This window comes from Oncorhynchus masou, chromosome 5 (assembly GCF_036934945.1).
Source record: "Oncorhynchus masou masou isolate Uvic2021 chromosome 5, UVic_Omas_1.1, whole genome shotgun sequence".
NCBI classification, from domain to species: domain Eukaryota; kingdom Metazoa; phylum Chordata; class Actinopteri; order Salmoniformes; family Salmonidae; genus Oncorhynchus; species Oncorhynchus masou.
The window spans coordinates 66,854,815-66,870,888 of NC_088216.1; the positions used below are offsets into that span (position 1 = coordinate 66,854,815).

Below are 16,074 nucleotides of genomic sequence, written 5' to 3' on the forward strand. Positions count from 1 at the left end.
TGGACACAGCCTGCTGGCCTGTAGGAAGGCTGCTAATGAAACAAAGGGAAATCAGGAAGCATTACTAGCTCCTGGAGAGCCCAATCTCTCAGTAATAATCACAATTATAAATTGAAGTGCCCTGAAATAACTAATGTTTCGGAGATTTTCTTTATCATCCATCAAACTAGTTATTTTATTTTATTTATGGGCGTGGAGAATTGATTGGTGGCACAGTGATGGAATAGAGGGAGGGGTGGATGATAATTGGGAGGGAGAGTGTGTGATGGCTGTTCCTTCCAAGAATAGAGGCAAGGACTTGAAACCTAAGAAATGAAATGAGCACCCATGTCTTTAGCTGGGGTGAATTAACCCAGAACTGATCTGTCCCAGAAACACAAGGGTTTGGAGTGGGCTTAGAAGGGGATGGAGGGTCTAGGGTTGGATCCATTTCCCTAGTTAGGATTTGAAGAGACGGCAAGGAAGGGGATGCCAAGCCCTGGAGTAACACATACACAGGTCAGTATTCATCATCACTACACACTGAGTAGGGTTTCTGACCATGGGGTTAAGTCAGGTATTACATCCCACAGGGCACAGACTGTCCACTGTAGACTACTGTATAGTTATTACACAGTTATTAACTCACGGGTGTGTGAGTAACCTCCTGAAACTCTGAGGTTCCAGTAAGTCACCAGGTAGCTGGCTCTCTCACTCCTTTCTATTGGCCATTCATCTACCAGCATGGTCCACAGATCACCTTCCTCCTTTAAACTGCCTCTCACATCTCTTAAGAGACCTCCTCTCTTCTTTTGGTAGCCAGAACGAAAGAATTGATATCCTTTGCCATCGCTACCTGTCCCTTGTGTGTGTGTGTGTGTGTGTGTGTGTGTGTGTGTGTGTGTGTGTGTGTGTGTGTGTGTGTGTGTGTGTGTGTGTGTGTGTGTGTGTGTGTACTCTTTTGTGCTAACGCTCCAATCTATCATAGAGTCCTGAGGGGCTTTGGGGCCTGGGAGGGGTGATGGATATATCCTCTTATGCCTTTCATCACAGAGACACCCCTTACCTACTACCTCACATTCACTTCTCTTTCTTTCTTTCTCTCTCTCTCTCTCCCCCTCTCTCTCTCTCTCTCTCTCTCTCTCTCTCTCTCACTCACACATACACGTGTGTGCGCGCAGAGAGAGTGACAGTGCAGGCTGACCCACCACAGCTGGGTGTTATCTAGAGGACACCATGTGTGTGTGGAGGTCAAACAGGTTCCATTGGCCCAGCCAGGCAGCAGTACAGGGGGAGAAGGGAGTGACTAATCACTTTAGTAATGCCAAACTACATGGGACTATTCATCGGGATATTCATTGATAACCGCATTGCTGCTATTTATGACTAATGAATTTAGTCATACATAATAGGCTGTTGTTATGCGTACTTTATCATTCCACAAATATAGTGTACTCACACATATCAATGCAGTTTGTTTAGATCATGTGTTATATTCATCCTCGGGATATTAGTAATATTGATGCTGATGATTAAACTGTAGGCAGTATGTGGTTCCTCAGTCCCATCCATCTGCCTTTACTAGGTGGTGATGACTGTTAAGGTGAGGGGATTATGGGAGAAATAGAGCAGATCTCCGTAAAACTTCCCTTTGAATAAAACAGGGTTTGATTATTGAAGTGATGTCTTCAGCTTGCTGACATGTCCAGTGATGAACCCCTCTGCTGTGGAGACTACAGAGCCATGGAGCTGCCTGTGACGCCATGTGAACGCCATGCAGGGCTGAGGACTGGGGGACTCTGCTCATACTGGTCAAACAGAGACATCTAGTGTCCATATGAGGAAACAACACCACTGCTTAGCAAATCAGCTTCATGTTGTATGGAGGCATAGGGAATAGGGAGATATGAAACCAAGATGGAAGGCCTGGAAGATGGTATATATGAGCGCCTGTGTTGTGTTAGCCCTCAGACCGATACTACTGTCTGGTGGAACGACTCCATGACTCCCTGACACAACTGCCTCAAAGCACTCTTAACACACAAATCTCTCTCTCCTCAGCACGTCTCTCTCCTCATCATCCTTGGCTAAGTGTCTACATGTACCGTATGTGTGTTTGGAGAGTATACCGTACATATATCTGGGTGTCCATTGCGTGTGTGTGTCGTGGGTTCTCCTATCCTCCTTTGTCTTAGATTACAGATTGTTGTGGGACCACAGTCTCCTCTTTCTTTTTCCCATCTCATTTCTCTCCCGTACTCCATCCCTCACCTCTCTCTCTCTCCCTCCCTCCCTCTCGCAGTGTGCAGCAGTGCTCCCATCAACATGAAGGTGCAGCATCTGAACCACACGGCCCTGGTGGTGCGATGGACCCGGCCAGAGTTCACCTACCATCCGCCAATTATCTCCTTCCTCATCTCCTACAGCTGGACTAAACACGACGAGTCCTACGAGGAAACGCATGTCACCGACAGCCAACACAAACTGGTCAGTTACTCTACACCACACCCGCACACACACACAGGCACACACACATAACTTTACCACACACAGTGACAGTACAGAAACTGATGAGATCGACTGACAAATTATGGTAAATTGGCTGCATATTAGACTGCATGTGGAGACTTACTGTAGTGACACTGTTGGTAGTTTGACCTTGAAACAAGCACTGTGAAACGTCAACGTAAGGTGAAGAGCCACCCCCCAGAGCAGCAGCGCTGGCATTTTAAACACCCACAGCTCTTTTAATATCCTGCCATTGTGTTCCAATGGGGGCTGGGATTTAATGAGAAGGAGCAGGAGGGAGGGATTCCTGCCTGCTGATAGAGGGAGGGAGAACAAGGGACAGCGGAAGAGAGAACAGAGGAGAGACTTGGCGGTTCTTTTCTTTGAGGGCTGCCCGTTATTAACGGAATATCATCTCCTCATGTACCACAGCCACTCTCGTCTCAGCCATTCTTCCTCCTCTCATCACTCCTTCCTGTTCTCTCAGTCTTTTTATTATTTCTCTCAAGCTCCATCTATTTCCGTTTCATTCTCTCTCTCTCTCTCTCTCTCTCTCTCTCTCTCTCTCTCTCTCGCTTTCTTTCTCCATCATTCCCCTCCCACTCATTCTCTCTATTGTTCTCTCCCTCTCCCCCTCCATCTCTCCTCCTTTTCTTTCAGAATGTCATTTCCATTTTAATTCTCTGTCTTCTCCCTGGGCACCTCCACTATGCGGGTCACATTAGGGAGCGCATGGCACATCCAGGCTTTATGAAACCTGTCGTCAGAATCCATGGAAAGGCCCACTAAACCACTCCAGCCCTGCCTGCCGTCGGTCTTTACAGCCCTCTCCACCACCGGGAACAGGGCAGACACATCCTTAACTGAATTAAACTGTGCGAAACTTGCGTAAATCAAGGAGGAGATGGTGGTGGTGAGGGGAGAACAAACGCATTTACTTAACGTAAAATGTAGTTGTGCGGCGAGCCCTCCCTGGCGATCGGACACCGGAGAATGTGACTTATGATAATAGCCATTCCTCATGCATTTAGTGGTGGATTGGACCGCCATCTCCCCGCCGTGGGGATAATGAATGCGTGTCATCTGGAATGCGTCCACCATAAAGAGAAAATAGGAAGGGAGAGAGAGGTGAGGTATTGGCTAACCTAGGCCTGTCTCTACCACCCATATTCAGCCCAGGGTGATTTACATTAAATCCTAATTAAAAATAGGTTATACATTGTTGCTACAGTTTTGCTACAATCATACCACTCAAGACTGTGGTAAACCCATTGTTTGTTGTCTACAGAAAGCAGGAAAGGAGAGGGAGACAGAGGGAGAGAGGAAGAGGGAACATTTATTTCTCCCATCCTGCTCTAACCTTCATTCTTTGACCTCTGCCCTCTGTGCTGTGTTGGAGTCAAGGGGCAGGCTGTGTTGTGTAGTATTCTAGACTAAGGTGTGTGACCTCTCCAGGAAGGTACCCAGAACTCATCTAAGTATGTGTGTGTGTGCATGTTTATTGCTGTTTGCTCTCGCCACCCGACCTAAGTGTACAGTAGGTGTACACACACTTCTTCTCTATAGCAGACAATGGTGTGTCTGCTAGCTGGATGGGTTTATGTGAAGTGTTCTGTAGACGATTCCACCTTCTGTGTGTGTGAGCACGGCCGTTCGCTATGTGTGTGAGCATGGATAACACGGACAATCACTGTGTGTGTGAGCATGGATGGTCTCTCTGTGTGTGTGTGTGTGTGAGCACGGACGTTCGCTATGTCAGTGTGAGCATGGATGGTCTCTCTGCGTGTGTGAGCAGGGAAATTCGCTGTGCCAAACACATCTTCCTTTTGTTCTGCTGGATCAACCACTCAGTGTGCAGCAGGATCCATGCACCCCTGCCCCGACAGAATTTATATTTTAATGCGTGTGTGCGCCAGTGGCATAGCGCAGTTTCACGGCGCCCCCTCCCCCTCACATGAATTGAGCAAAGGTCCACCCCCAACCCAATCATTTTTTTATTTTGCCATGGGGCAGAGAATTTTTTTGTAGCTAATCTCATGCAAATTGATACATTTTGCTATTTTAGAGCTCAGGGACAATCACAACTTTTTCCCGCTAATATTTGTCTTAATATTAGCAACATTTCAAATACAGTGCATTCGGAAAGTATTCAGACTCCTTTACATTTTCCACATTTTGTTACATTACGACCTTATTCTAAAATTGAGGAAATTGTTTTTTCCTTATGTACACACAATACCCTATAATTACAAAGCAAAAACAGGTTTTTGAATTTTTTGCTAATTTAGAAAAATACAAAACCAAAAAAACAATTTCCATAAGAATTCAGACCCTCTACTCAGGACTTTGTTGAAGACCTTTGGCTACAAGCTTGGCACACCTGTATTTGGGAGTTTCTCTATTCCTCAAACAGTTGATAACTCAAACAGACATATATTTGCCTCAAAAATAATTAATAAAATATGGAAAATGATTCATTTGAATCCCCATTTAAAAATAACGATTCTATCAGATCTTATAGAACTCTGACGGAGTTGATGTAAGAGAAAATCTGATGGAGTGCAGTTTTCTTTTACATTCAAGTGGTATACACAGTTGCAATTGTGTTTTTCCTCAGTTGCTTTATGACTCTTAACCTAATTATATGTAACATTTCAACAAAAATTCATATTCTATGAAGCAGATGGAGTTGACAGTTTATGGTTGTGACCATGGCGATTCCAATATTGTTTGTTTAAATCTATCAAAAGTAGAGAATTTTACAGTGGTCTTGCTGCACTACATGTATTGAGGACATGAATAAGGGGTCCTTATGGTATAGCTGATTCTGCATATTTCTGATTAATTTAGGATTTTAGACAAATCTGATGGAGTTGACCAAATCTCCGAACACGTCTTTTAAGAATCACAGTTTTGAGATAAATATTCTTTAAAGTTACAGAGCGTTACTGCAAAAAAATACATGAGCTAATTGTTCATTTAATGGCGTGTTCATATTATATCTCAAAGCTTGTGGGCCACCCTGCCTTGCGATGGCTGCGTGGGGGGGTGTTTGTGTGTTACAGGAAGCTGTCATCACTCCGGTGTCTCCAGACGTGCTGTATCTGTTCCGGGTGCAGGCTGTGTGTATGAATGACATGCGCAGTGACTTCAGCCAGAGCATGCTCTTCAGAGGTGACTCTTCCTCATTATCATCCTCATCATCATCCTCTGTCCTTCATTTTTCCTTTTCACTTTTCTAAAAATAATCTGTAAATATTTCCCTCACATTTCATCACAGTCTATATTTATCTCTAATCTCTTTGTCTCTTGTTTTGTTCCCTTATTGTCTTGTTTAGTGATGCAGAGTTGCCTCTACTCTTTCCCCTCCTCGTCACGATATCTCTGTCTGTCTAAATGCCTATGCTGATTTGTTGCAAAGCTAGAATCAATAGCGGTATTACACTGTCTATACAGTAACATATATTTTGAGTTATCATTGGCTAACAAGTTTCATGTTATGTTCTCTTTTCAGCTAACACAACCAGGATATTTGAAGGGACGAGGATAGTGAAGACTGGGATGGTGAGTGCTGCGTGAATCCTCTGTAGTACTACCTCTCTCCAACAGAGAGCAGCACTGTCTCATTATTAAACCTCTGTGCTGGAGAGCATGCTCTGTCACTCCGATACTGTCAACTCCAAAGACATTCATTTTATCTATAGACCACAGATATAAATTAAATGTCCTATGTCAGTAATGTGCAGATAACAGATGATGTACTTGATTGCTTTTTATTTTCAATTGATGAAACAGTTCCACATAATTATGTCACATGGCTATTATGTCATTACATTTTTCAATCACTTGTCTCTTTTCCCTCCCTCTCTTTCTCACTCACCTTTTTTTCACCTCTCCCTACTTTCTTTTTCCAGCCCACTGTTTCCCCAGCCTCCTCGGCAGACATGGCTCCCATCAGCTCCGGCTCCTCCACCTGGACCTCCTCCGGCCTCCCCTTCTCCTTTGTGTCAATGGCGACAGGCATCAGCCCCTCCTCCAGTGGTAGCCAAGCGACGGTGGCGTCCGTGGTGACTAGTACCCTACTGGCAGGGCTAGGGTTCAGTGGTGGGGTCATCTCCTCCTTCCCCAGCTCTGTGTGGCCAACCAGAGCCCCATCCTCCAGCCAGAATCCCACCGCTGCCACCCCTCGTCAGCCCACCAGCGAACCAGCGGCCTCCCAGAGCACAGACGCAGCCAAAAACAATGGAGAGGGCTCCGAGGACGGGGAGAAAGGTGCCAAAGGTGAGGGAGAGGAGGGAGAGAAAGAAGGAGAGGAGGATAAGGAGGAAGACGAGGAGGAGAAAGAGAAGGAGACGAAAGAGAAGAAAGCGATGGCAGACAAGGTAGAGAAGCAGACGGACAGCACGGTAGTGAAAGAGCCGCCCACGGCCGCACCAGCCTCGACTGCCAAAGAGAAAGGAAGAGAAGGAGGGGAGAGTGAGACTGAAACTAACACCAGCAGCACTACGCCCTCTAGTGCTGAGGAGGACCAGCTGGTGACACACACACAGAGTATGGTGAAGACAGACACAGTGGTGCCCCCTACCTTGGAGCTAGGGAATGACACGGCAGAGTTCACAGCCCCAGACAGCCCCTCCCCCACCCTCCGGCCCAGCACAGGAAGGGACAAAAGCCATTGGCCATTCTCCATACACACAGGTGAGCACAGGCATTATAGTGGCTTGGCTTCTCTTTTTTTTAATGTAACCTTTATTTAACTAGGAAAGTCAAATTCTTATTTGCAACTGCCTACCCTGGCCAAACCCAGACGACGCTGGGTCAATTGTGCGCCACCCTATGGGACTCCCAATCACAGCCGGATGTGATGCAGCTTGGATTCGAATCAGGGACTGCAGTGACACCTCTTGTTCTGAGATGCAGTGCCTTAATTCGCTGCGCCACTCGGGAGCCCTTTTGGTTTACTGGCCCAACACTCTTAATCACTAGGCTACCTGCTGCTTTATAATAAGACTATAAAGTGGAAAGGAATATGACAGCCTTGTATTAGACATATTTTATGATGGTTCAGTTGTAATGTTTTTTCATACCCACACATACCCACTTACACGCACACTAATGCCTACAAACCCTCTTGTGCTTGTACTGAATGACATACTGTAGGTGTTGAGCAGTGTTAGGTTGCTAATTAAAATACATTTAGCAGAAGCTTGGTAGTAGTTGAACTAAATTAAAATCTTGGTATTGTAGCAGTGTAGCTAACTTCCGGAAATACACACTACTTTTTTTGCATAAAATAAAATATGGACGTGTCTAATTCTCACTTGAAACAACGTTTTTGCGTTTAATAGGCAAAATTACACATTCTGTTAACATCTGACTCCAGTGTGATCTGTTCTTGCAATTTGAAGTCCGTAACCAGGTTTCCATCCAACCTTTTTATGCGAGTACGTGTCGGATACAAAATGTAATGACAGGTCTGATGGAAACTAATATTTGTCGGTAAACTTTCCAAATCTTGACACAACAAAATTCACTAGGATCTTTTTGCGTCGGTGCAATTAATTATCAGAGAAATGTCGGTGGAATCACTTTTATGAGCATATATTGATATAATAACCATCATATGGAAGTTAACTTGGAGTCACACGATGACATGTTGTGTTGTCCTCCTACTACGACTCGTCGGGAAAGAATGCAGTTTAATAGTCTACAGATTCAATAGGTTATGAATTTCACAGGGTGCTGAAAGTGCAAGGTGATGAGCTTGATGCTACATTCAATAAATTCAATAAATATCGAGGGTCTTATTCTGGTGCCACAGAAAAAGGACTCAGGAAAATTTAAATTGGCTCAAAACAGGGCAGCACAGCTGGTTCTTGGATGTACACAGAGAGCTAATATGAATAATATGCATGTCAATCTCTCCTGGCTGAAAGTGGAGGAGAGATTGACTTTATCACTACTTTTATTTTTGAGAAGTATTGACATGTTGAATGCACCGAGCTGTCTGTCTAAACTACAGGCACACACCTCAGACACCCATGCATACCCCACAAGACATGCCACAAGAGGTCTCTTCACAGTCCCCAAGTCCAGAACAGACTATGGGAGGCACACAGTACTACATAGAGCCATGACTACACGGAACTCTATTCCACATCAAGTAACTGACGCAAGATTTAAATTAGATTTAAAAAAACAGATTAAAAAAACACCTTATGGAACAGCGGGGACTGTGAAGCAACACAAACACTGGCACAGACACATGCACACACACACACACACACACACACACACACACACACACACACACTATACATACATATGGATTTAGTACTATAGATATGTGGTAGTGGTGGAGTAGGGGCCTGAGGGCACACAGTGTGTTGTGAAATCTGTGAATGTATTGTAATGTTTTAAAATTGTATAAACAGACTTAATTTTGCTGGACCCCAGGAAGAGTGGGGATAATGGGGATCCATAATAAATACAAATGCAAAAATACTTGGCTACCGTTTGACAAATAAAAATAATCTTGCTCTTTTGTCCATAATGTAAATAATAATCTCATCATGTAGGCCATACCCGCACTGTATCTGCCAGCTGTTGGCTATAGCGCACGTGCCAAGACCAGAGTGGGTACAGTTGCTATATAACACACATTTGTTTTGAGAAATCCATCAATGGAGTTGAAAATGCGATGGAAGCCCATTTAACTTGGATTTTTTATTCGGTACATGGAAATATAACCGAAAAAAAACTATAATTATGTGCACTATGTCATCACGCACATCATTTTATCTGCAACAAGTCAATTTGATGGAATCACAACTCTGATGGGAATATGCACATATTGTTTTTATGCAGATTTTTGAATATTTGCATGAAAATCTGTCACCAATTTGAATGGAAACATAGCTCATGACATGTCAGATTTAGTTTAGCCTGAGCAGCCGCTAGTGGGCGCTAGGATCTACAGCGCCCACTAACTGCTGCCCAGGCTAGATTTAGAAATTATAATTTTTCACGAAGTAGTTTGGATGTTGTGAACTACTTTTTTAAAGTAACTTTAGTATTGTAAAAAATAATTTTCTTAAAGGTAGCTTTAGTGTAGCTTTACTTCTTCCAGTATGAAGTAATTGGTAGCGTGGCAAACTATATTTTTAGAGTAGCTTCCCCAAAACTTGTGTTGAGTGGAGTAAAGTGATCTGCCCAGGAAAGCTCTCTACATGCTGAAAGACTGTGGCTAATGCTGAGATACACTGCTGGAAGTAGGCTTCTAAACTTCCACTGCATTGCAGACAGCCTTAACTACAGTATGCCGTGTACAATATTGATTAGGTCTGCTGTGTTATACTGTAATTTACATTTTATGGAAAACCAGTGACATTATAGCTATTTCTGTTACCTACTTGGTTTACAATTTGATGAATAAATATGAGTGACTCCCAAAGACAAGGACTCAAATTAAACATGTGTTTGATAGACATTTCTGGGGGATAGGACCTTCCCCTCTTCCCTTCCTTGTTTTCTGTTCCACCTCTCTCTCCTTCATTATCTCTTCCACTCCCCTTACCCTCCTCTCTCATCTTTCCCACTTTCTCTCCTTTCCTATATTTCCTTTTGCACCTCTGTTTTTCCCTCCACCTCTTTCGATCGCTCTCTATTTATTTCTCTCTCACATTGTCTTTCTCACTCCCCTTCTCTCCATCCTTGTTGTTTCCCATTCTTTCTCTTCCTCCTTCCTCCTCTCTCTCCCTCCTTGGTGTTGTCTTTAGGCTGAGTGCTGGCCTACTTTCAGACCCAGCGAGATGAGCTCGGAGCAGAGACACCGCTGCAGGGGAAAAACCTCTGCTCCATTTATAACTCCCTGCCTGGTACTAGAGTCATGTAGGCCTTGTGTGCATTGGTGTGTGAGTCTGTGTGAGTGTGTGTTTGGCTGCATGTGTGTGTGGTGACCCGTGTGTGTATCCTTCGATGCAGGTTTGTTACTGGCTGTGTGTGCATTATCGCGTTTGTGTGTTTGTCCCTGTTCGTCTGTGTGCACTGTGTTTTGGGACGACTCGTCTTAGAGTGAGAGGCAGACAGGAGAGAGCAGAATAGAGCAGAGTGGAGCAGCACACAATGGTTCCCCTGCCAGTATGGTGTGTGTGGATGGTAGGGAGAGAGAGAGCGGCTGTGGTAGCGGCTGGCTGTGCTGCAGTGCAGGGGACTGCTGTTTCGGCCTCCAGGGCTACCCCCACTGTGCCACTGCCGCTACCACCCGGGCTCCTGCTGCAGAATAAAGCCATGGGGTCCGGGAACAGCACAGCAGGAAAACCAGCCCTGGGTAGGTAGGGTTGGGGGGTTAGCGTGGAGGGGGGCTGGCTCAGGATGTTTGGGATCTAAGTGGAGCACTTATCTGGGTAGCAAGATAAGCTGCCTATGTAGCACCAGGGTTGCCTTCATAAATAAACAAATTATGATTTGATTACTGATGTTCTAATAGTCTCCAATATCAATTAATCTTTGTTGTTTTTGGTTGTTGTTGACCATGTTTTCTCCTGTGTGTGTGTGCCTATTAAATATGATCCAGGATTGGATTGTTCCTGTCTGTGTAAACCACCAGTCTAGATATAGTAGGTTAAGGGGCTGATGATGATGTTGATAGCCACACTACCTACCAAAATCTAACTTTAGAATACTTGTCTTTGATAGCACAGGAATATATTGTCACTGGTAGCATTTGGTATGAAGAGAGGCTACTGTTTCTCTGGTAAGCACTGCCGAACATTCTTAGCAACCATTCTGCCTGATCACGTATCCAGCATTTTACCAAGGTAAATTAACCTGTAACATGTGTCTTCAGTTGAGAAGATGGCGAGCGAAGTTGATCACATCATTGTTTATTATTATTTTGTGGTTCATTTTCTACCTTTGTGAAGCTCAGTTAAACCTGACAAATGTGTCTTTGTCCTCCTTCCCCACCTCTCCTGTTCTGGATCAGCATCCCCAATATGTCCAGTAAATGTTGCTGTGATTCTGACTGATTGTATGTCCTCTCCCCTCCTACAGAGAGGACTAGCGTGTCCAACCTGACCCAGCAGGGTCCCCCAGGGGTGGGGAGGGTGGAGTGGATCATCCCCCTGGTGGTGGTCTCTGCCCTCACCTTCATCTGCCTCATCCTGCTGCTGGCTGTGCTCGTCTACTGGAGGTGGGTACCATAACACACTGAGACATCACACTCATGTAGCTGAATAAAAACCTTTCAGGAAGAATGTCTCCCCAAATCGTGTTGGTATAGTTTGAAGAAGGGTAGGGCTGGCACGATTACCGTATAATCAAGGTAACCGATGATAATGGAGGAAGGCCCTCATGAAGAAAATATAAATAAAATTGACTTAACATGGGAAGGCCGGGCATTCCTGGGTTGAGTCAGTTTCCGCAGTAACATGGACTCTTTACAAAGTGATGAAACTTTGTGTTGCAGCAAACAAGTATTTGGTTGCCTAGGCAACACCCCCCTCTGCAGCTGTAGCACATGCAGACAGAAGTGGAAGAGAGGAGAAAATGTCATTTTTAAAAACTATAAATAAATAAGTGACTATAACGGTGGCTGCAGTCATTTGGTTGACCAATAATTATAGTATGACCAGTCATCCAAAACTCCATGACCATCACAGCCCTAAAGAATGGTGAACATAGAGCAACATACACAAAAACAGCCAGGTATAGGCTACACACCCATGGCGGTCGGTGCCATTTAAGATGAGGGAGGAAGATATTTTTTTTACGAGCATGGGCTTATTTCTATTACAGCGTATTGGATGACTGTCATTCATATTCCATTCACCCAGCTCAATGTAATATCGTTCAGGCTACTACATGATACTCAAATTTTCCATATACCCATTACGAGGTTGCTACAATCTAGCATACAAATGAAAGTTTACAACGTAGGTGAACAGGTCGAGAGAAATTAGGTATAATCAAAGTGACAGACAGTGAATGACACATTTAATACCGCCTTGCACACTCTTGCCTGCACATGTAGGTTGTAATCATTTGTCAAACAGTTGCAAACGAGAGTTCCTATTGGACAAATTCAGGTATGTTTATCCACATTTCATTCTGTTTGCTTCCGTTTAAGAATCAGCAGAGTGAATACACTCCTGATCACATGCAAACACAGAACTAGCAGCCACTTATAAACAGCATGATCACTTTGCTCGTTGTATATATTATTCCTTCTCGCATCTACACTCTCTAATCCTCTTACCTTTTCCCTTTGCTTGTGGACTTCAGTGCACAATACAACAGCTGTCTGTGACCAGGTGGAAAAAACTTTCCAAGACAAATTTTCATACCATAACCGCTACACACAGCCGACAGTGGTGTCACCATATTAACGGAAATTTTAGTCTCGCTACTAGAACTAACGCATTAGTAAACCTGCTACAGTGATGCAGTACAGTGTACAGCAAGCAGTTTAGCAGTTACACTGGCAGGCCCCTGTAGCAATACATTAATAAAACCAAAAGCTTATCATGACTTGGAAGAGTTCCAGTGTTGGATAGCCATAGCCAGCTAGCTAACATAGCATCCCTCTCTGTTTGAACCCGGCGGTTGAAGTAGGTTAAACTAGCTAGCTGCATTCGCTAGCTAAGTTAGTGAAAGTGAAAGTTTAAAAAATATATACAGTACCTGTCAAAAGTTTGGACACCTACTCATTCCAGGGTTTTTCTTTATTTTGACTATTTTCTACATAGTAGAATAATATTGAAGATATCAAAACTATGAAATAACATATATGGAATTATGTAGTAACCAAATAAGTGTTAAACAAATCAAAATTAAAAAAATGATCTTCAAAGTAGCCACCCTTTGCCTTGATGACAGCTTTTCACACTCTTGGCATTCTCTCAACCAGTTTCATGCGGTAGTCACCTAGAATGTATTTCAATTAACAGTTGTGCCTTGTTAAAAGTTTATTTGTGGAATTTCTTTCCTTCTTAATGAGTTTAAGTCAATCAGTTGTGTTGTGACAAGGCAGGGTTGGTATACAGAAGATAGCCCTATTTGGTAAAAGACTAAGTCCATATTATGGCAAGAACAGCTCAAATAAGAAAAGAGAAATGACAGTCATCGTTACTTTCAGACATGAAGGTCAGTCAAACCGGAACATTTCAAGAACTTTTAAAGTTTCTTCAAGTGCAGTCTCAAAAACCATCAAGCGATATGATGAAACTGGCTCTCGTGAGGACTGCCACTGGAAAGAAAGACTCAGAGTTAACTCTGCTGCAGAGAACAAGTTTATTAGAGTTACCAGCCTCAGATATTGGCAATTAACTGCACCTCAGATTTGAGCCCAAATAAATGCTTCACAGAGTTCAAGTAACAGACACATCTCAACATCAACTGTTCAGAGGAGACTGCGTGAATCAGGCCTCCGTGGTCGAATTGGTGCAAAGAAACCACTACTAAAGGACACCAGTAAGAAGAAGAGACTTGCTTGGGCCAAGAAACATGAGAAATGGACATTAGACCGGTGGAAATCTGTCATGATGAGTCCAAATTTGAAATGAATGGTTCCAACCGCCGTGCATTGGTGAGACGCAGAGTACATGAATGGATGATCTCCGCATTTGTGATTCCCACCGTAAAACATGGAGGAGGAGTTGTTGTGTTGTGCTTTGCTGGTGACACTGTCAGTGATTTTATTTAGAATTCAAGGCACACTTAACCAGCATGGCTACCACAGCATTCTGCAGCGATACGCCATCCCATCTGGTTTGCACTTAGTGGGACTATCGTTTATTTTTCAACAGGACAATGACCAAACACACCTCCAGGCTGTGTAAGGGCTATTTGACCAAGAAGGAGAGTGATGGAGTGCTGCATCAGATGACTTGGCCTCCACAATCACCAGACCTCAACCCAATTGAGATGATTTGGAATGAGTTGGACCGCAGAGTGAAGGAAAAGCAGTCAACAAGTACTCAGCATATATGGGAACTCCTTCAAGACTGTTGGAAAAGCATTCCAGGTGACTACCTCATGAAGCTGGTTGGGAGAATGCCAATAGTGTTCAAATCTGTCATCGAGGCAAAGGGTAGCTACTTTGAAGAATCTCAAATATAACATATATTTGTTTAAAAAGTGTGGGTTACTACATGATTTCATATGTGTTATTTCATAGTTTTGATGTCCTCACTATTATTCTACAATGTAGGAAATAGTACAAATAAAGAAAAACCCTTGAATGAGTAGATGTGTCCAAACTTTTGACAGGTACTGTATATATTATTTTTACGAACTTAGCTAGCGAATGCAGCTAGCTAGTTTAGCCTACTGAAACCCCTTGAATGACCATGCGATACTTTTTGGTAAGCTGTCAACAATAGGACTGGGATTGGATGTCTGTCGTTGGTTTCATGACTATCTAAAGGTAGTAAGGCTGTTAGAGTCGACAGATTCCAGTCGGAGCCATTGGAGTTGGTTAAAGGGGTCCCACAAGGTTCTATACTTGGTCCATTTCTGTTCACTCTCTACATAAACAGTATCGGTGATGAGATATGAAAGTGTGAAATTCATTTATATGCTGATGACACTGTCATGTACTCTATCGCTTCAACGGCTGACCAAGCATTTTAATATATTACAAGGGTCTTTTATACAGCTGAAACTTGTTTAAAATGCAAAGAAAACACATTTTATGATTTTTAATCGGTTCAAAAAGTTGGTTGAAATACACTTGCACTTACAAGCTTAGATGGTTCTTGAATTAATCAGGTCTCTGCATATAAATACCTAGGGATATGGTTGGATGATAAACTGTCTTTTAAAATGCATATTGATGAACTTTGTAAACGGCTAAAAATCAAGCTTGGCTTCCTCCATAGAAACAGGACGTGTTTGTCCTCTACAAATAGAAGACAAATTGTGCAAGCTACTTTTATGTCTGTTATAGATTATGGGGATATTATTTACATGCATGCTACGGCATCAACATTTAAATCGAAGGATGCTACTTGTCATTGCGCACTTAGGTTTATTACAGGTGCTAGTAACAGAACTCACCACTGTGTTTTATATCAAAATGTGGGTTAGACTTCGCTGTCCGTGAGACAAGAACTACATGCTCTCGTGTTTGTCTATAAAGCACTTCTGAATAAACTACCTTCTTATTTATAAATCACTCATCAATATTAGAATTAGAATTCCTACAACCAGGTCTCAAGCATGGATTTCATCTGGGGCCCATGCGATTTGCACAGAGTTGGGTATAGCTGACCTTTCCTGTTCAGCTCCTTGCTTATGGAATAGCCTGCAGACTAAACTTGAGACTCTTGTCGCCCATTTTAAATATTTATTGGAGGATTTTTATTTTGTATTGCTTGTAACTGTTTTGGGTAATGCAAGTTCTTGTGCTGTTGGTAGAATAACCTGTGTGTAAATGTAATCTGCTGCTGTATTTTTTTGTGTTATCTGTGATCGTTTTGTTTGTCATGTTTAGTTTCTTAATCATTGTACCTAAACTGTATGTGTAAACATGTATACGCAGGGCCCAGCTTTCAAAGAGACCTCGGTCTCAGTCTGTGTTCCTTG

At 43.2% G+C, this 16,074-nt stretch overlaps 1 protein-coding gene across 2 annotated transcripts in view; it reads left to right on the forward strand.

Annotated features, from left to right (window-relative positions):
- LOC135540122 (receptor-type tyrosine-protein phosphatase gamma-like) overlaps positions 1-16,074 on the forward strand; it is a 327,471-nt gene that overhangs the window by 282,943 nt on the left and 28,454 nt on the right. For both annotated transcript variants that reach the window (XM_064966521.1, XM_064966520.1), the window contains exons 9-13: positions 2,282-2,466; positions 5,553-5,661; positions 6,002-6,051; positions 6,402-7,185; positions 11,542-11,680. In XM_064966521.1, the coding sequence (XP_064822593.1) occupies positions 2,282-2,466; positions 5,553-5,661; positions 6,002-6,051; positions 6,402-7,185; positions 11,542-11,680 (1,267 nt within the window). The remainder of the gene's footprint in view (positions 1-2,281; positions 2,467-5,552; positions 5,662-6,001; positions 6,052-6,401; positions 7,186-11,541; positions 11,681-16,074) is intronic.